Consider the following 17,571-nt stretch of genomic DNA (forward strand, 5'->3'; position numbering starts at 1 on the left):
GTAAACATCTATCCAGTCTTTTGTTTTGTTTTTAAAGTAAGTCATATGTTCAAGATTCTGGGCCTCCATTCTGGAATCTCTTGGGAATATAATAATAAAACATGTCTTGTCATCATCTACACTATTATTTGAAAATCCTGTCTCTAAAATAAACTGGCCCTAAGGTTAGCAATTTCTCAAAAAAAAAAAATGAAAAAACGTTTGTGGTCAAATTTGGAAAAATTCTGGTAAAAGTTCAATGTGGTAGCAACTATGACTAATGTGAAAGCAAAAAATATATACTGCAAATCCAAATATGTGTCAAATTCTTTAAAAATGATTTTATGTGTACTGCATAAAATATGAGCTTTTAAAGGATGCTGAGACATGAAGTGACAGGGGCTTCCTAACTCACTTGGAGAGGGATATTCTTTTAGGGAAGGCAGGATGAGATGCCACCTACTGTGAGGGGGCAGGCAACCTGGGAATGAGAAAAAGGCAAAACTCATTTGTTTATTTAATCAAGTGCATAGCCAAGTTAAATATTTTACAAGTCTTAATTCACAAACAGAAAATGCAGACCACAAGAGGCTAAGAAGCTTGCCTATCACATAGTCACTAAGTGACAGACTAAAGAAGGGTTTCTGCACCAAAGAGTAAAAACTAGAAAGGATTCTGCACTACCATTTCAAAGACACAACACAGCACTCCTTCTAGAGTCACTGGTAGGAAAGTCAGGGATGAAACTCCTAAAATCTCTCCCTTGCCACAAGAGAATTTAAAAAGGCACCAAGTATCAGGCAAAACACAAGACATGTTCAATGACCTGGCTAAGCTGTTCCCAGTTCAATGGCCAACCCAGAAATAACATCTGCACTCCTCAGCTTCTATCCCTATAGAACAGAGCAGGCTTCAACGCTTCCTACTATCTGGTTCAGAAGATGTCAAGACTGAGTTTTTATAGGAAGGGAGAAAGGGAAAGAAAACATCAATGTTAGTAGTCTCTCACCCTCATAATAAATTTAATTACTTACGCATCAGGCTGTAAATGTGCTTTTCTGCAACATGTTCCGTAAACAGCTTTATAAGGTCATCTTTTAAGTCTCTATTAAGCTTGGTTTCGATGTAAAACTTATTCTGAAAAAGAAATTATTTTTCGTGTATCAACTGGGGGATATAATTAGTCTTGTGAACTGAAGCACTAAATAGTATTTTAGGAGACATGCATAAAGTCATCAATTAAAAAAAAAAAAATCAAGTAAGAGCCCACCACTATGAGTTCCATGTCTTTCTGGCATGAGGTTGAAAAGTAAGAAGATCAAGAACTATGTTTCCAAAGACCACTGGAAGATCTCAAACATCAACTCAACCGAAATGTAGAGACTTTATGGAATCACTGTGTGATATCCCCTTTAAAATCCTATATCATCATCTAAAGACAACATTGGGAAACACTCATTAAAGGCACCTCAGTTACTAATGAGATAGGCTAAGAGCAGGCACAGGTGACTCCCTAGCACACATTCCACTTCATCACTAGCCAGTCAGCTTCTGGATTCCATGGAGACCATCTTTGCTTAAGAGGTAGACACACCCAGAGTAGCCTAATCAGACTGTGAAAACGTAGGCTTGAGTTGAGGGCAAGAGTCGTAGTCAGGACCACAAGAAGAACAAGATAAAACAGATGTGGTGGTCAGCAAAGAGACAAAAAAGAACTATGGATTCAAAACGCCTGGAGACTGCCTCCTTTCTACAGTTCTATTACAGGACACAAAGCTTTTCCTTATGTATTTAAAATTCACAGACCGAGGTTGAATCAAGTTTTCTGTTTCTTGCAGCTGAATGACTACAGTGACTGGCAAGTCAAAAAAGATCAAATTTGTTCATGCTTTAATATAAAATGACCAAGAGTAGAAAACACAAAGAAAAATTTTAAGAACTTGCTCACTGATTGTAAATTCTTAATGGTTTCTCTTCTTAAAAAAAATTATAGGGCTGGGATTATGGCTCAGCAGTAGAGCGCTCGCTTAGCACGGGCGGGACCCGGGTTCAATTCTCAGTACCACATAAAAAATAAAGGCATTGTGTTATGTCCATCTACAAAAAAAAAAAAAAAGATTTGTATTCTCTCTCTCTTTAAAAAAATATAAAAATAAGATGTATATGGTTAAAAAACAAAAGCATGCAAAAAGGTATGCAATAAAAATAAGTCTCCTATTGAAAACCTTCTGTCCTACTCACAAAGGTCCCACTCTGTATTGGGGAAATTATTGTCCATTCTTTCTAAAATGTTCCTCATATAAGTAGATATGTTCTCTTTTTCACCTAAATAGAAAACACTTGCTAATGAGGAAACATTACATACTGCTTTGTACCTTGCTTCTTCACACCAATGTTGTGTACTGCAAAATTTTTCCGGAAAAGAACATACAGACAACATTATCTTTACACATTTCCTACTTTCTTATTAAATAGTCCTCACTGATGATAATCAGGTTCCACCCCAATACTGCATAATTCTTACATATGTACAGTATTTTACATATATTTATGAGTTTATTTATGATAAATTCCTAGAGATATAATTTCTGAGTTCCTCCAAAGAGATTTTACAAATTTATATTTCTAACAAAAGTGTGAGCTTGTTTTCCTAAATATTCACCAGATGCACACTCTAAATATTTAAGATCTTAATGCACAGCATCTTAATGTTCTCTTCCTACTCTTTTTTTTAATATTTATTTTTTAGTTATAAGTGAACACAATATCTTTATTTTTATTTTTATGTGGTACTGAGGATCGAACCCAGTGCTTCGCACATGGTAGGCAAGCACTCTACCTCTGAGCCACAACCCCAGACCTCTCCCTATTCTTTAGTAAGTAACCAGACTCATTCAACAGAAGTAGTATGAAAACTTCAGAAGTACTAAGAAACTCTTAAGTTATTTTACCTCTTTATTTAAATAACAAGCTATTTGACTTTTTTGTACAATACTATTAAGTTTCAATATCCTAAACAAAAATACATAATATCTTTATTTGATTCTATGTCTTTCAACAAGAATCTTCACAATTAATAGTGACTTAGACACAATCCATTTTCTAATGACTTCGTTTCTTAAAATAGTCATATAGAATTCTAAGATAATAGTGTTGACAAGTAACACTATTATGATTATGTTTCTAACAGGTTAATATTTCAAACTATTATTTAAATAATATACTCTTTTCAACAAAGGAGTACCAAAGTTTAAAATTTTTAAAAATAAATTGAACAAATTTTCACAAATAACCAGAAAGCAAATTCAAATTCTTAAGCTAAATGAAAAGGTATAGTTAAGCTTTTTAATTTTACAATATCGTATCCTGTATTAGAATTTTGCTAGGTAGAAGAGTGTGAAGTTCATTTATTCTTTCTTGATACAATCTTCTTATATGCCAGGATCCTACCATAAAGTTTTAAGAAAGCAATAATGGCAGCGTAGACAGACAAGTATATCACTTTCTTGCCTTTTTTTTTTTTTAAACAAATTAGCTATCAGTTTTGATTTGAAATCCAAGTTATGCTCATTTAGTTCTATTTTTATTTCTAACCCACCTCACCAATATGCTTACTGGGAAATGCCGTGAAAATGGCAGATGTGGAGGTAAATAAACCTACTCATCTACCCTTATCTCCCCTTTTCCACAACTAAGCCTGAGGCTCTATCCTTCATGTTCTGATTTCACTCATCATTTCTACTGAAAATTTTAGAACAGCAGAAATAAGGAATTTACTAGAATGGGAATGAAATATCTACTATACCTAACAAATACTCCTGATGAATAACCTTAGAGAATTTCACCAAAATGATACGTGGTTGTCTCCCAGGCTTTCTGACCCTTCCCCCAAGAATTAACCCAGCCAACCCAGGTGACTAATACTATTAACTGTGTGTGTCTGTGTTTGTGGAGGAGGTACTAGGGATTGAACCCAGGGTATGATACATGCTAAGCAAGTACTCCCCACTGGGCTATATCCCCAGTTCTTTTCTGAAGTCTTACTTTGAGACAGGGTCTCACTAAAGTATTGCCAAGCTGGCCTCAAACTTGTGGTCCTCTTGCCTTAGCCCTTTAAATAGCTGGAATTACAGGTATGTAATACTTCAGCCAGCTAATATTTTTGACTAGTATCATGATTCATAAAGAAGTTCTGGCACTTAAACCAAAAGCAAAGCCTCTTTATCACTTTCTCCTAAGATAAAGTCTTTGTAAAACAACAGCAAATATAAGCTTCTTTTGCATTAACTATAAACCCTTATTAACTTTTACAATTGTCATCAGTACCAAAAGAATAATTTAATTCAAATGAAAATCTTGAAGTATAAGATCTTTTGGAAAATACCTTCTAAATCAGAAATAACTAGAGGTAGCTTTGTTTTCGTTTTAAATAAAGTACATTTTATGAAGAATAAGTCACTTTTAAGACTAATATTCCATACACAGCAATATATATACTACAGAATGCAGAAACAACCAAATATCCCATTCCCTAATCTAGCAAAGAGTTGGAATAATGATTTCTAGGGCTCTCCCCATTTAGGAACACTAACATTAAATGATTCTATATTTAAAAGAAGGAAGAAATTAATCAACAAGTTACAGTCTACAAATTATACTTCTGGCATAACTCTCCAAGCAAAAGAGAACATCAGATTGGAAGCATTTTATTTTTCCACTTTTTTATGGATGACTTAACTTGGCATTTTTCATACATCATATTTTTAGATACATGTCTTAACTGCTTTCTAAGGACAAGAAATCTTATGTACTTTTATTTTCCCAGGACCAAGCACAGTCCATTCCACATGACCAGAAATTCAATGAATACAATCATTGGATAACTGCTAATTACTAATGCCTAGGTGACTATTCAAGCAATTGTTACTTAGGGAATTTCAAAACAGAAAAAGGGAAAAATATATAATTCTTCTATGTTAACAATTATTAAACATTACTGAATTAATTTTCATTTTACAATATGAAAATTCCACAAAATAGTTTTTTTAAAAAAAGCTGGAACATGTTTAACTCTGCTTCTTTTGGAAAGGAGAAAACAACTCAAACTTACCATATATATGAAAAGAGGCACAATACTCTGCAATGCTCCCATATATTGTCCAAGAGCTATATTAAATCTTTCAATATAGAGATCTGGAGGGCTGGCCTGTGAGAAAGAATACAAACGTGATCGTTCTAGCAAACCATTTTTAAGATCGATATTCCACACATAGTTATACATATGCTACAGAATGCAGAAACAACCATAATCTGAAAAGCAAACAGGCTTCAAAGGAATCCAAAATTCATACTGAGATTCACAAGAAAGAAAAGGAGAGACACTTACTTACACTCTGAAATTTGGTTAAGACTTTTTTTCAAAGGCTGCTATGTAAAACTGAGCTTTGGCTTAGTTATCTTTAAAAATCATATAACCCTAACACGTTAATTAAAAGGCCTGCTCTCATAAAAAGGTGCAGTGAAAATGAAGTATGATTTGAAAAATTAACATTGAATTATTTAGACATTTTTTATATGAACCACTGGATGGGTGGATGAGATTCAAGAAAGTAGTAGAGGCTCAATACATTATTAGAAATAAATAGAGTAACATTTAAAGTTCTATGCCAGCTGGGTTCTAAACAGCTTCTGAAGCTAACCAGTTATAAAATTATTAGAGAAAGCAGGAACTAAATATTCCACATATATCTGCAGCTCTGGAAAGTAGTAAAGTTATAATGCATGTCTCCTATTTAACTCTCCTTGTTACAAAATATCAAGTCACAAAGCCATCAAGAGAGTACTTCCAACTTAATATAGTCATAAGGTGGGGCCCTATTCCTATAGAATTAGTGTCCTTACAAGAAGAAACACCAAAGAGTTCGATATTCCTTACCTTTGTTCCTTCAACATGGCTCAGAGGACTGGCTATGTGGGGGCTTCTGAGGGGACAGCCATCTCTCAGCCAAGAGGGGAATCCTCACAAGGCACTGAATCAACTAGAACTTTACAGTGGATGTCCCAGCCTCCAGAACAGTAAGAAGGAAACTTGGAGCTGGGTATGGTGGCACATGCCTGTGATCCCACTGGCTTGAAAGACTGAGGCAGGAGGATCATGAGTTCAAAGCCAGCCTCAGCAACTTAGTGAGGCCCTAACCAACTCAGTGAGACACTATCTCTAGATAAAATATAAAAAAGGGCTGGGAATATGACTCAGTGGTTAAGCGCCCCTGGGGTTTAATCCTCAGTACCAAAAGAAACAAACTTGGACTTGGTGAAATCATCCATCTGTGGCTTTTAAATATAAATCCCTGTTTCACTATTTAACAAAGCTATCTGGCATTGCCAAATCATTTAGCCTTCTGAATTTCAATTTTCATTTTAAATAGAAAAAACACCAACTGTGCTACTTCCAAGATGTGCTTAGAATCAAAGAAAATCATGTGGAAGTGCTTAGGAAAATGTCAAGTACTTACTGTACATGTATATATAACTAGGAAGAGTAAATAAAACTCGTTTCCAATTAACTTCACACAGGCCCAATTCTTTAGAAAGATCTATTAACATTTTAAAAAGCATTAAAATGGTTCCATATTATAGGCAAACTTGAAACTACCATTAATAAAACAATCACAATATCATCTTTTAAACTGCTTCAAAGAATTCTGGAAATGATATTTTAGCATTCAAAGAAATAAATTTAGAAGTATTATGTGAGAAAAGAAAATCTTAAAAGCTATTACATTAAAATAATTTTCCCTTTTCCTAAAAGGACATTTTATCCAAAAGTTATAAGAGCACCGATCGAAAGGCACATTTAACAGCAGGCAGCCCAAATAAAATTGAGTTCCTCAGTTATTTTTTTCAAGAATTCCCAAAGCCTCAAAGGTTCTGAGTATTAAAAAGTACTTTTTGTATTGAATCAATGTTAGAATACTTACTTTCTTTCCACATTTCATGCAGCACTTATTCAAAACCTTTTAAATGACAAGACTAGAAATTTTAAGTCTTCTAAAGTAAACTCAAACTTTTCCAGAAACCTAGAAATGAATGCCATTTTAAAAAGTCTATCCAAATTATTTTCCTTCAAATTTAAGTTCAGCATACCTCAGGCCCCATTAACTGTTACCTAGTTGATTTACATTATTTCAACATAACAATATTTGGCTTGGACATTAAATTATTTTCTCAAATAAAACAAGAAAAAGCAAGCTGCCAGAAAAACTAATAATCATTATTCCAAAGTTGCCCCAACTTTTCATAATATGCCTAGATTCTCTGAAATGAATAACATAGCTGAGTGGAAATGCTTTTTTCTTTCACATGTGTTCATGCCTGAGGGCGGGGGTTATACATTCACTTGGTTTAAAATTAGTTCAAATGGGTTTAGAGTTTTACTTTTTTTTTTTAACATTCATAATTGGTTTTATTTTCTTTTCACATGACAGTATATTTTGAAAATAGTATTTACATACATAGAGTAAGTATAACTTGTTCCAATTAGGATACCATTATTGTCCGATAAGTACAGTTTTACTTTTAACTCCTTTCTCCCTGAAGCAACTACCACTTAATTCTTTTGTAACCTTCCAGGAGAATTTCATGCCATACGAGAAAATCAGTGCTTCATTTATAGCTCTTGTGGCACAAATACAAGGTGAAACCACACTGATCCACACTTTTCCTAACAATGTATCTTGAAGTCAGTGTTATTCTAGAATTCACAAATATTTTGTTCTTTGAAATCTTTTGCACTTTTAAAGATAACTCAAGGTCCAAAAAGCTTTTCTTGACATGTGAGTTCTATGGATGACTATGAGAAATTTAGTCAGGTATAGTGGTATGCACCTGTAGTCTGAGGTACTGGGGATGCTGAAGAAGGAAGATCATCTGAACCCAGCAGTGTGAGGTCCCACCTCAAAAATAAATAAGACCTTAAAAATATGTATTAATTCTTTCTAATCTTTCAATAATAATGAGATTATTATTATATCTTAACATGTGTTACCTCACATCTTAAAATTTTTAAATTTTTTTTTTAGTTGAACATGAACACTTTACCTTTGTTTTACTAATTTACTTATTTTATGTGGTGCTGAGGATCGAGCCCAGCACCTCACGTGTTCAAGGCAAGCGCTCTACCCCTGAGCCACAACCTCAGCCCCACATCTTAACATTTTTATTAAAAATTACTTACACAAAACAAAAAGGAAATTCAATTAAAGTATCATTACTCTGACATTTTTTGCAAGTCTTGTTAGAGCTAGTTTAAGAAGACACCTGGATTTTCATATCTGCTTCAGTATTAGATCAACTCCATGTGTCATCTTGAAGTAAATGAAGAAAATTTAGCCTCATACAGATATGTAGAGGGGAAGAAAAGGCTTATTTTAATAAATAGTCTTTCCAGATAATTATATTTTTTTCTGAAAGTTGGTTAGTGGTAGTTTCTTAAAGGTTAGTTGCCATATGAAATCTAAAACTGTTAGTATAATTTTAACTTCCCATATTTTTATTAGCTGCACATAATGGTAGGATTCATTATATATTCATACATGCACACAATATAACAATGTCATTTAGCCAATACCATACCCCACTTTTCACCCTTTCCCCTCTCCCTGGTCCCTTTCCTCTACTGTACTGATCCTCCCCCTTCAATTTTTCTGAGACCCTCCTCCAACCCAACATTTCTTTTCCTGTTTACTTTCTTGCTTCCATGTAACAGAAAAACAACCCTTGACTTTGAGTTTGGCTTATTTTACTTAATATAATGTTCTCAAGTTCCATCCATTTTCCTGCAAATGACATTAATTTCATTATTCTTTGTGAGTAAAACTTCTTTGTGTATATATACCACATTTTCTTTATCCCTTCATGCATCAATGGACACCGAGGCTGGTTCCATAGTTTGGCTATTGTGAATTGTGCTGCTATAAATACGGGTATGCCTATATCATGATGACTTTAATTATTTAAGATAAATACAGAGGAATGGTATAGCTGGGACATATGGTAGGTCCAACCCAAGTCTTTTGAGAAACCTCTGTATTGATTTTTATGGTGGCTGTACTAATTTACAATCCCACCAACAGTGTAAAAGTATTCCTTTTTTTCCACATCCTTCCCATATATATTACTGTTCATATTCTTGATGGTTACCATTCTAACTAGAGTTGAAATTTCAGTATAGTTTGATTTGCATTTCCCTAACTGTTGAAACCTTTTTTTTTTCATGTATTTGTTGGCCATTTGTATTTCTTCTTTTGAAAAATATCTTTTTTAGTTCATTTGCCCATTTATTAACTGGGTTTTTTGGTTTGTGAGTTATTGTTTTGTTTTTTGTTTGGGGGGGGGGTGTTTGGTGTTGAGTTTGAATTCTTTATATATTCTAGATGTTAACCCTCCATCAGAAGAATAGCTGACAAAGAATTTCTCCCATTCTGCCAGTTCTCTCTTCACATTCCTAATTGTTTCCTTTGAGGTGCAGAAGCTTTTTAACTTGATGCCAACTCATTTATTAACTCTTGGTGTTATTTACTGAGCTTCAGGGGTCCTACTGAGAAAACTGTTGCCTGTGCCTATATATTGATGTGTTTTCTACAAGGAGCTCCAGTTTCTAATTCCTAGGTCTTTGATCCATTTTGAGTTGACTTTTGAGCAGGGTAAGAGAGAAGGATCTAATTTCATTCTTCTACATATGGATAGCCGGTTTTCCCAGCACTTAGTTAAAAAGGCTCTCTCTTCTCCAATGTATGTTTTTATCACCTTTGTCAAGAATGAGATGATTGTCTGTGTGGGTTTGTCTGTCTTCTATTCTGTACCACTGATCTACTGTTCTCTGCTCTTATACTAGTACCATGCAGTTTTTGTTACTACAGCTCTGTAGTATAATTTGAATTCATATATTGTCATGCCTCCAGCACTGCTTTTTTGGCTTAGAATTGCTTTGGCTTCTCTAGGTCTTTTATTCTTCCAAATGAATTTTAGGACATCCCCAATTCTGTGAAAAATGTCACTGATATTTTGATAGGGATCACAGTGTATATTGCTTTTGGCAGAATGGCTATTTTAACAATATTAATTCTGCTTATCTATGAACATGGGAGGTCTTTCCATCTTCCTTATTCTTCAATTTCTTTCTTCAATGTTCTATAGTTTTCATTGTAAAGGTCTTTCACCTCCTTGGTTAGATTTATTCCAAGGTATTTTATTTGGGAGGGAGGTTATTGTGAATGGGATTATTTTCCTAATTTCTTTCTCAACAGGTTCATTTTTAGTGTTATACTTAATTGCATTAAAACTCTGCTTTATTTTCTACCTTGAACAGTTTTTAACACACCTATTTTCTACCATTATACAATGGTCATTTGAAAAAGACTGATTCACTGAGTTGTACAAATCTCGTAACTGAAGGCACATTTCATTATACAATATCAAAAAGAGGACACATTTTTAATATTACCACCATCTCATCAGCTAAGTCTTTTTTAAATACTCAGAAGTTATTAAGCTCACAGCAGTAGATAAACTAAAATTCTAATATTGGCCATAAATATTGTCCATTATTTTCCTTGAACAGACTTATTCCACCCATTTTTGAGAAAATGTTGGTCAAATACCTAAGTCTAAATAACCACAGTTTGTCAGTCATTCAAGTAAAAATGGTATTTCATGGGGCAGAGCGAGACAGGTGCTAGTTTACTCAAAACTCATATAACTATACAAGGGCTTCTTCTCAAAACCACCACTAGACATTGGTGGTTTTCCATTTCTTCACATTGATATACTTTAAAAAAATACTCTTTAGTCATAATTTTCACTGCTTCATCTAGGCGTTCATGTAAGTAAAACTGGCTTTTCCACACACATACACCCTTTCTGGCTAATACAAACACATGGAAGTAAAGATTTGTACTAAGGCCCCACAGTTTTATTCTCACTACTTCTGCACCATCAGTTTAAATGTCAACATAATAGAAAGCACAAATAATATCCAAATAAAAGTAGAAAAAGAATTGATTCTTCTGACCCTCTGAAAGGGTTTCAGTATCTCAGAGGATCCTGAAGAACATATATTGTCTAATCATATGCATCATTATATAAAAAGATAATTTTAGTGTTTATTTTAAAGTAAGTCAATCTATTAAATACAATGAAAAATGTATACCTTCACAGTGTATCGGTAAGCATGAGAAATGCCTTAAAGCAAGAAAGGAAAGGTCTGACTTGATGCACACACCATACTGTCATAGGAAGGAAGGGAAAAGAAAGCTTATCACCTTTATTATCTAAAGCTAAATAAGGAAATTTGGATGGCTAGTCCCTCTCACTGGATGTATGTTAATCTTAAAAGAGGATAACTTAGTTAAGTAACATTACTAGCCAAGAACCTTAAATACACCAAGATCTAGGTCAGTACTACCCAATGAAACTCTCTCTCTACTGTTCAATATGGTAACCACTACCATCTATGCCTATTAAGCATTTAAAATATGCCTAATGAAACCAATAAACCAATTTTTTACTTCACTTTAATAAATTTTAACTTTTAACAGTGGCTAATTGAACACTATAGATATAAAATATAAACAGGTTCCACAAGTTCATATTTATATCCTTCTCCTATGCATATCCCCCTTCAGTTACCCTCCTATCCCACACCAAAATGAAGCATAAAAAAAGCTTTAAATATATATTTTTTTAATCTGAACAAAAGCATTCTGGTTATCTTCAAATAAATAAAAGACATCTGTCTGTTCAAGTGAAGTAAAGGGGACCTAATAAACATAACAAGGTCACTAACATAAACCTTTGAAAAAGTAACATAGTTCACTGAAATTTTAAATAGTTAAAAAAAAAAAATTAACTATAGCCAGATGCAGTGGTGCATGCCTGTAATCCCAGCAAGCTTGGGAGGCAGAGGCAGGAGGATCATGAATTCAAAGCCAGCCTTAGCAAAAGCGAGGTTTAAGCAACTCAGTGAGACTCTGTCTCTAAATAAAATAGAAAATAGGCTGGGGATGTGGCTCAGTGGTCTAATAACCCTGAGTTCAATTCCTGGTACCCCCGCCCAAATTTAACTACAGGAAAATAATCACTACCAACACTAGAGATAACTACCATTAACATTTGTGCATTTTTTGTTTTGTTGTGTGCCTATCTTTCAACAAACATGAATTATTTTGAAGCCTGCTTTAATTGCTTATCTAAGTCTCACCAACATCTCTCCCATGTTTAAGTTCTTTCTGCAACAAAACTTTACCAACTGTTTGGACACATCATTGTCTTCTTCAGTCCCTCACCACTGGCTGCTGAGGCTGCTCCTTGTTGTTTATGGTATCCAGGTTTGTGCAGATTCTTCTAAACACAGACCAATACTGCAATGGTGCAAAGGTGTTGAGGGGTTTCAGCAACACCATCTTAGCAACACCAAACATTAAGATACTTTGCAATCCCTGCCTCAGAAAAAAAGAGACAAGGTTCAGGAAGAAGATATATTTACAACAGAAAAGTGGACCTCAAAGATCGTCACTCTGCAAACCATCTGAAGTGTTTGGGCCATACTCTATAATGTCTTGACTCTGAAACTTTTCAGAGGTTCCTGTTTTTAATGAGAACATAAGGGATGCTGTAAACAGTTGTCCAAGCAGCTGTTTGGAAGCCTCTACTTAAGGCCTCTTAAGCCCTGTGGGAAGGAAGTCTGGAGATCCCAGGCAGGTGGGCAGGCCCTACCCATGCAGCACAAGGTATCCAATGCACAATGAGAGGTCATCAAACGCAGACCAGACTGTGACTAGAAAGACAGGGTCCAATGACATCCTAACACTCGTCATTAGACTAAGGTGAATTTTCTTTTAAATTTAACAGCTTCTTAACCAATATCAAATTCAGGGATTATAAAGTTAGTAAAATGTACCATGAGGTTCTACCTCAGCTTAGAATGCAGAAATCTAAGAGAATATGATTGCCACCATTTTTTTTAATTATGAGAAAAAGCTGATTCACTGAAATAATTATTTTTTCCAGCTAATTAGACACCTAAGATGAAGATATTTATTTACTAAAATCTACCAATCCCTGTTCAGGACTCTCAACTGAGGAGAAAAAGCCATCTGCAACTATGATGGGGAGAAGGAAGGTGGGAGCACTTACACAGCACCCCCACCTAAGCCAAGCTCAGGGACACAAGTACTACCTACGACTGAGGCAGAAGCACCAACAATAACAACTACCCATTGCAATCAGAAGTTGTAGCAACAACTGAACTCAAACCCAACTCAACTACTGACAGTGAGATTTAACTCTCCACACTATCAGCCTGCTAGAAGACAGGCATACCTATTTCTAGGCATAAGTATCATGCAAGCAGGTCTATACTGGTTTTCCAAACACAGTATCTAACATTCAATCAAATCCTAAGAAACACCAACAAACAAAATAAACCCTACAATCTGTTGTCTAGAATTAAACATTCAACAGTCCAGAAGCAAAAAGGCTCATGTGATGAAATTATCAGAGCCTTTTAAAATAACTGTGATTGATATACACAGTGACCCAGTGTTACAGTGTGAATCTGGAATGTCCCCAAAGCCTTATATGTAAAAGGCCTGGTCCTAGCTGGTGGAGCTCTTAGGAGACAGGGAACTTTAGGAGGCAGGGCCTAGTTAGAGGACATAAGTCAGTGAAGGGCAGCCTTGAAGGGTATACTGGGACCTGAATCCTGTCCTCTCCCTCTTCTCCTCTCTTTGTGCCTCTCTTTGTGTCGCCATGCTGCTTTGCTCTACCATAATGTTCTGCTTCACAACAGACCCAGACTTACTGGAGCCAAGTGACCATGAACTGAAACCTTTGAAACCATAAACCAAAATAAATCTTTTCTTCCTCTTAAGTTGATATTCTCAGGTCCTGTTTTATCATCGTGACAGAAAGCTCACACACCTAATAAACAACACTCACAAAAAGATGACAGTTTTCAGCAGAGAAATCAAAACCATTTTGAAAAAAAAAATAAACAAAAAGCTGAAATAGAAATGTTAAACATTCTCAAATAATTTCTTCACAATATTTTAATATTGATATCTAAATTACCAAGGACAACTTCAGCATTTTGTATACTGTACAAGTGGACCCAGATGCCATCTCACAGATTCTTCATATTTTCCGAATCAAACTAGGTATTCCTTTTAAAAAAAAAAAAAAAATCTGCCCCTATAAGACTAACTTTGGCAAAAACAACTTGTGTATAATATGGTTTCAGTCTAACTAGCTTATCCCATCATTTTGAGAATAAGATACTGCCATGGGCAGACCTGTCGGGGCTCTAAAAGTAACACCCAGTGTAATGAAGCTTACAGATATACTATATAAAAATGGAATTTCTTCCTAAACAGACAAATACATCTGAGATTGCATTCTCACTGCATTCCCATTCTTGCTGGACAGGTATTATTTCTGTATAACAATGTCCAAAAAATATATAAGTTATACAGAAGGTAAACAAACCTTTCCTAATATCAAATACTTACGACATTAGATACTCTTAAAGGAAGCTATATGGTTTTCAATAAAAGCCTACATAGAGAAAGCCAAGTGTGTCTAGCAAAAGAGAGCAGAAGACTTTGCTATTTTCACTTAGTCTCAATGCTCTGACTTAAGTGCCATTTTTGTTACTACCACTATATGGAAAACTGTTCTGATTTCTAATATAAGACTTACTCATTTCCAAATACTATTTGGGTTTGAATAATAAAATGAGTTAAAGCCTGGCTTCTATGATCCTGGATTCTTGTAGCTTATCCGCATAGGCATGAAGTAATCTAGCTTTTAACTATCTGGGTGACATGGGACAGTTACAAAGACTGAAGGATTAGTTAATAGAGAAAACATCCACAGAAACCAGAGAGACTATCAGATGTGTCCTTTTCTATACATTTGAGCTGATAACACTTGAGAACTTCCTACTTTATGCTTATGTACTTAGTCTTCCTTATCTTTTGAAATTTAAATACACAGCACTTTCCCCAAACAAATATTTTTTAAAGTACAATTCATAATTTTACTCTGTACACTCTGATAACAAATGCAAACAACTTCCCATTATTGAAGTGACTTTACTCTCTTGTTAATGACAAATTCCATTTAATTTTTTTTTTGGGTGGGGGGTTCCAAACTCAGGATACTATTTCAACTAGAATAAGGAGACGCGGCTAATCCACTTCCACTATAAAGCAACAGGCTTTCTACAGACTTACTTTACTGAATCTCTACTTGAGGGCTGGTCTTTGTCAAACCCTATGAAGGCACATGTGAAAGACAACACAGTCCCTGGCTTCAAAGGCTGACAGTAAACATTAAAATTGTGGTCTGAATGAGATCTGATGGAATGACTGAGGGTCAGGATGTCTCTCACTAGCAGATTCTCTGAGATGAGAACAATAGTAACAATAGTTGAGGTTCTAGTTTGGATTTAAAAATAGGTCTCCAAAAAAATCATCCAGAAAAACTCAAGACACAAGTGAAGACTTGAATGATATTTGTTTTACTTGCAACTATGAAAAAAGGATACCAGGCAATTTCTTATTATTTAAATTTTTCTCTCTCTCATCAGGAGTAATAGTAAATAGTATATTTGAGGGAAGAAAGTGATTTTTTTCTTCTTTTTTAAAACACTTTCTGGTTCAAAAGATATAGAAATTAAAGCCTTAAAAACACACCCACCAAAAAATTTCAAAGTCCATGAAACAAGACAACTAGGTTGAGTTACACTGCCACCCACTGGATAGAAAATAGATAGCAAAGCAATACTAATTTTAAATACTGAGACATTCGGTTTACCAGCCCTTTGGCAGAGCTTTTGTATGCAATCTGCTGTCTGTAAAGACTGAATCATAGATAGTAATATTGACTAATTCTGGCTTAGTTTCCATTAACTTCCATTACTAATTGGTTTGAGAGCCAAATTATATATTTAACTTGAAGCTAAGATATATTCTGCTTAAAATACATCAAATTAATTTTATTAAAAGGATTTAAATGTAATTAGCTAATTTCCTCTAAATTAAACAGTTGACAAATACTTATTTAGGTTATCATAAATTCAGCCACATTTGAAGCTAAAAACCTCTAGCATTTTCCTTCTCCTCCATTTCTGTGGTCTCTCCTCCTCATAATACCCTGAACTCAGTGCTTTTCCTCACACTTGAATGTTATTATCTTGGCCTGAAAACCAAGTCTCTGTTGAAACACTGTTGACTTAGGGTAATGAAGTATTAAGTTCCAAAACACTGAAAAAAAAAACACTTGTTAATGGATATTGACTGTAAAACTATTATATCAAAATCAAAATATTTATTTGGTGAAAGTGAAAATATACTCTAAATTCAATAAAATGCATTAAGATGTACAATAAATTTATTTATGTTACTTGGGGAAGATGCCTCCCAATTGTTTCAGTGGATTCTCAATTCAGACATATATATTTAAAAAAGGAAAGTCAACAGTGGGAATGTCATTAAGACAGCTTTAAGAGTAAAAAATTTTGGACCCATTAAATTCAACTGCCCACATTATAGTGGGGCAAAACAGTATATTCTAAATGTTGTCATTTAAAATACTTATTGTATCACTTAAAGAAACAAACAAACCACATCAAAATCCCAGTGATTTCTAAAGCTTAGAAAAATGTGATATAGCCACACAATGGAGTATTATTCAGCCATTAAAAAAAGGAATGAAGTGATAATCATGCTACAATATGAGTGGGCCTTGTAAAATTATGCTAAGTGAGACATAAAAGGCCATATATCACATGATTCCACTTGCATGAAATGTCCAACGTAGGCAAATCCACAAAACAGAAAGCAGATTAGTGGTTGAGAGGGTCTGAGGAAAGGAAAGAATAGGGAGTGACTGCTAATGGGTACTAAGTTTCCTTTTAGGTCATTAAGATATTCTGAAATTAGTGGTAACGGCTCTACAACTTTGTGACTATACTAAAAAACCACACCAAGCAATAATATATCAAAAAGGTTTAGGGTGTATGAAATGAAAAATGCATTCCAAAAATAGATTAATAAAAATATAGCATGGGTTCTCTCTCACTCTTGTGATATGCCTCTCTTGAGGGTCTGTTCTGTTATTCTCAGGGGGAAGCGAGCCTCTGCCATCTGGAACACGGTGGCAGAGCAGATCCTAAAGGCTCTTTGGATACATACTCTTCTTTTTTTTTTAATATTTATTTTTTAGTTGTAGTTGGACACAATGTCTTTATTTGTGTTTATGTGGTGCTGAGGATTGAACCCAGGGCCTCGCGCTTGCTAGGCAAGCGTACTACCTCTGAGCCACAACACCAGCCCTGGATACATACTCTTCTTTCACTCATAATTCATGTGTCAAAGCAAATTACCTGGCCAAGTCCAAACTTCAATGGGTTGGAGAAGTACAATCCCACCAAGTATCAGAAGGAAGGGAACTGGAAACATCTGTCAAGAGCACTAGGACCAGCACATTTATCCACCTAGTACTTAAACTTAATTCAAACCTATGACAGGC

General features: G+C 34.7%; 1 protein-coding gene across 2 annotated transcripts in view; it reads right to left on the reverse strand.

Annotated features, from left to right (window-relative positions):
- Cacul1 (CDK2 associated cullin domain 1) overlaps positions 1-17,571 on the reverse strand; it is a 63,310-nt gene that overhangs the window by 16,712 nt on the left and 29,027 nt on the right. For both annotated transcript variants that reach the window (XM_076834594.1, XM_076834593.1), the window contains exons 4-5: positions 5,090-5,185; positions 1,014-1,116 (exon numbers count right to left, since the gene is read on the reverse strand). In XM_076834594.1, the coding sequence (XP_076690709.1) occupies positions 1,014-1,116; positions 5,090-5,185 (199 nt within the window). The remainder of the gene's footprint in view (positions 1-1,013; positions 1,117-5,089; positions 5,186-17,571) is intronic.

The sequence above is a fragment of the Callospermophilus lateralis genome, chromosome 15 (assembly GCF_048772815.1).
Source record: "Callospermophilus lateralis isolate mCalLat2 chromosome 15, mCalLat2.hap1, whole genome shotgun sequence".
Lineage (NCBI taxonomy): Eukaryota > Metazoa > Chordata > Mammalia > Rodentia > Sciuridae > Callospermophilus > Callospermophilus lateralis.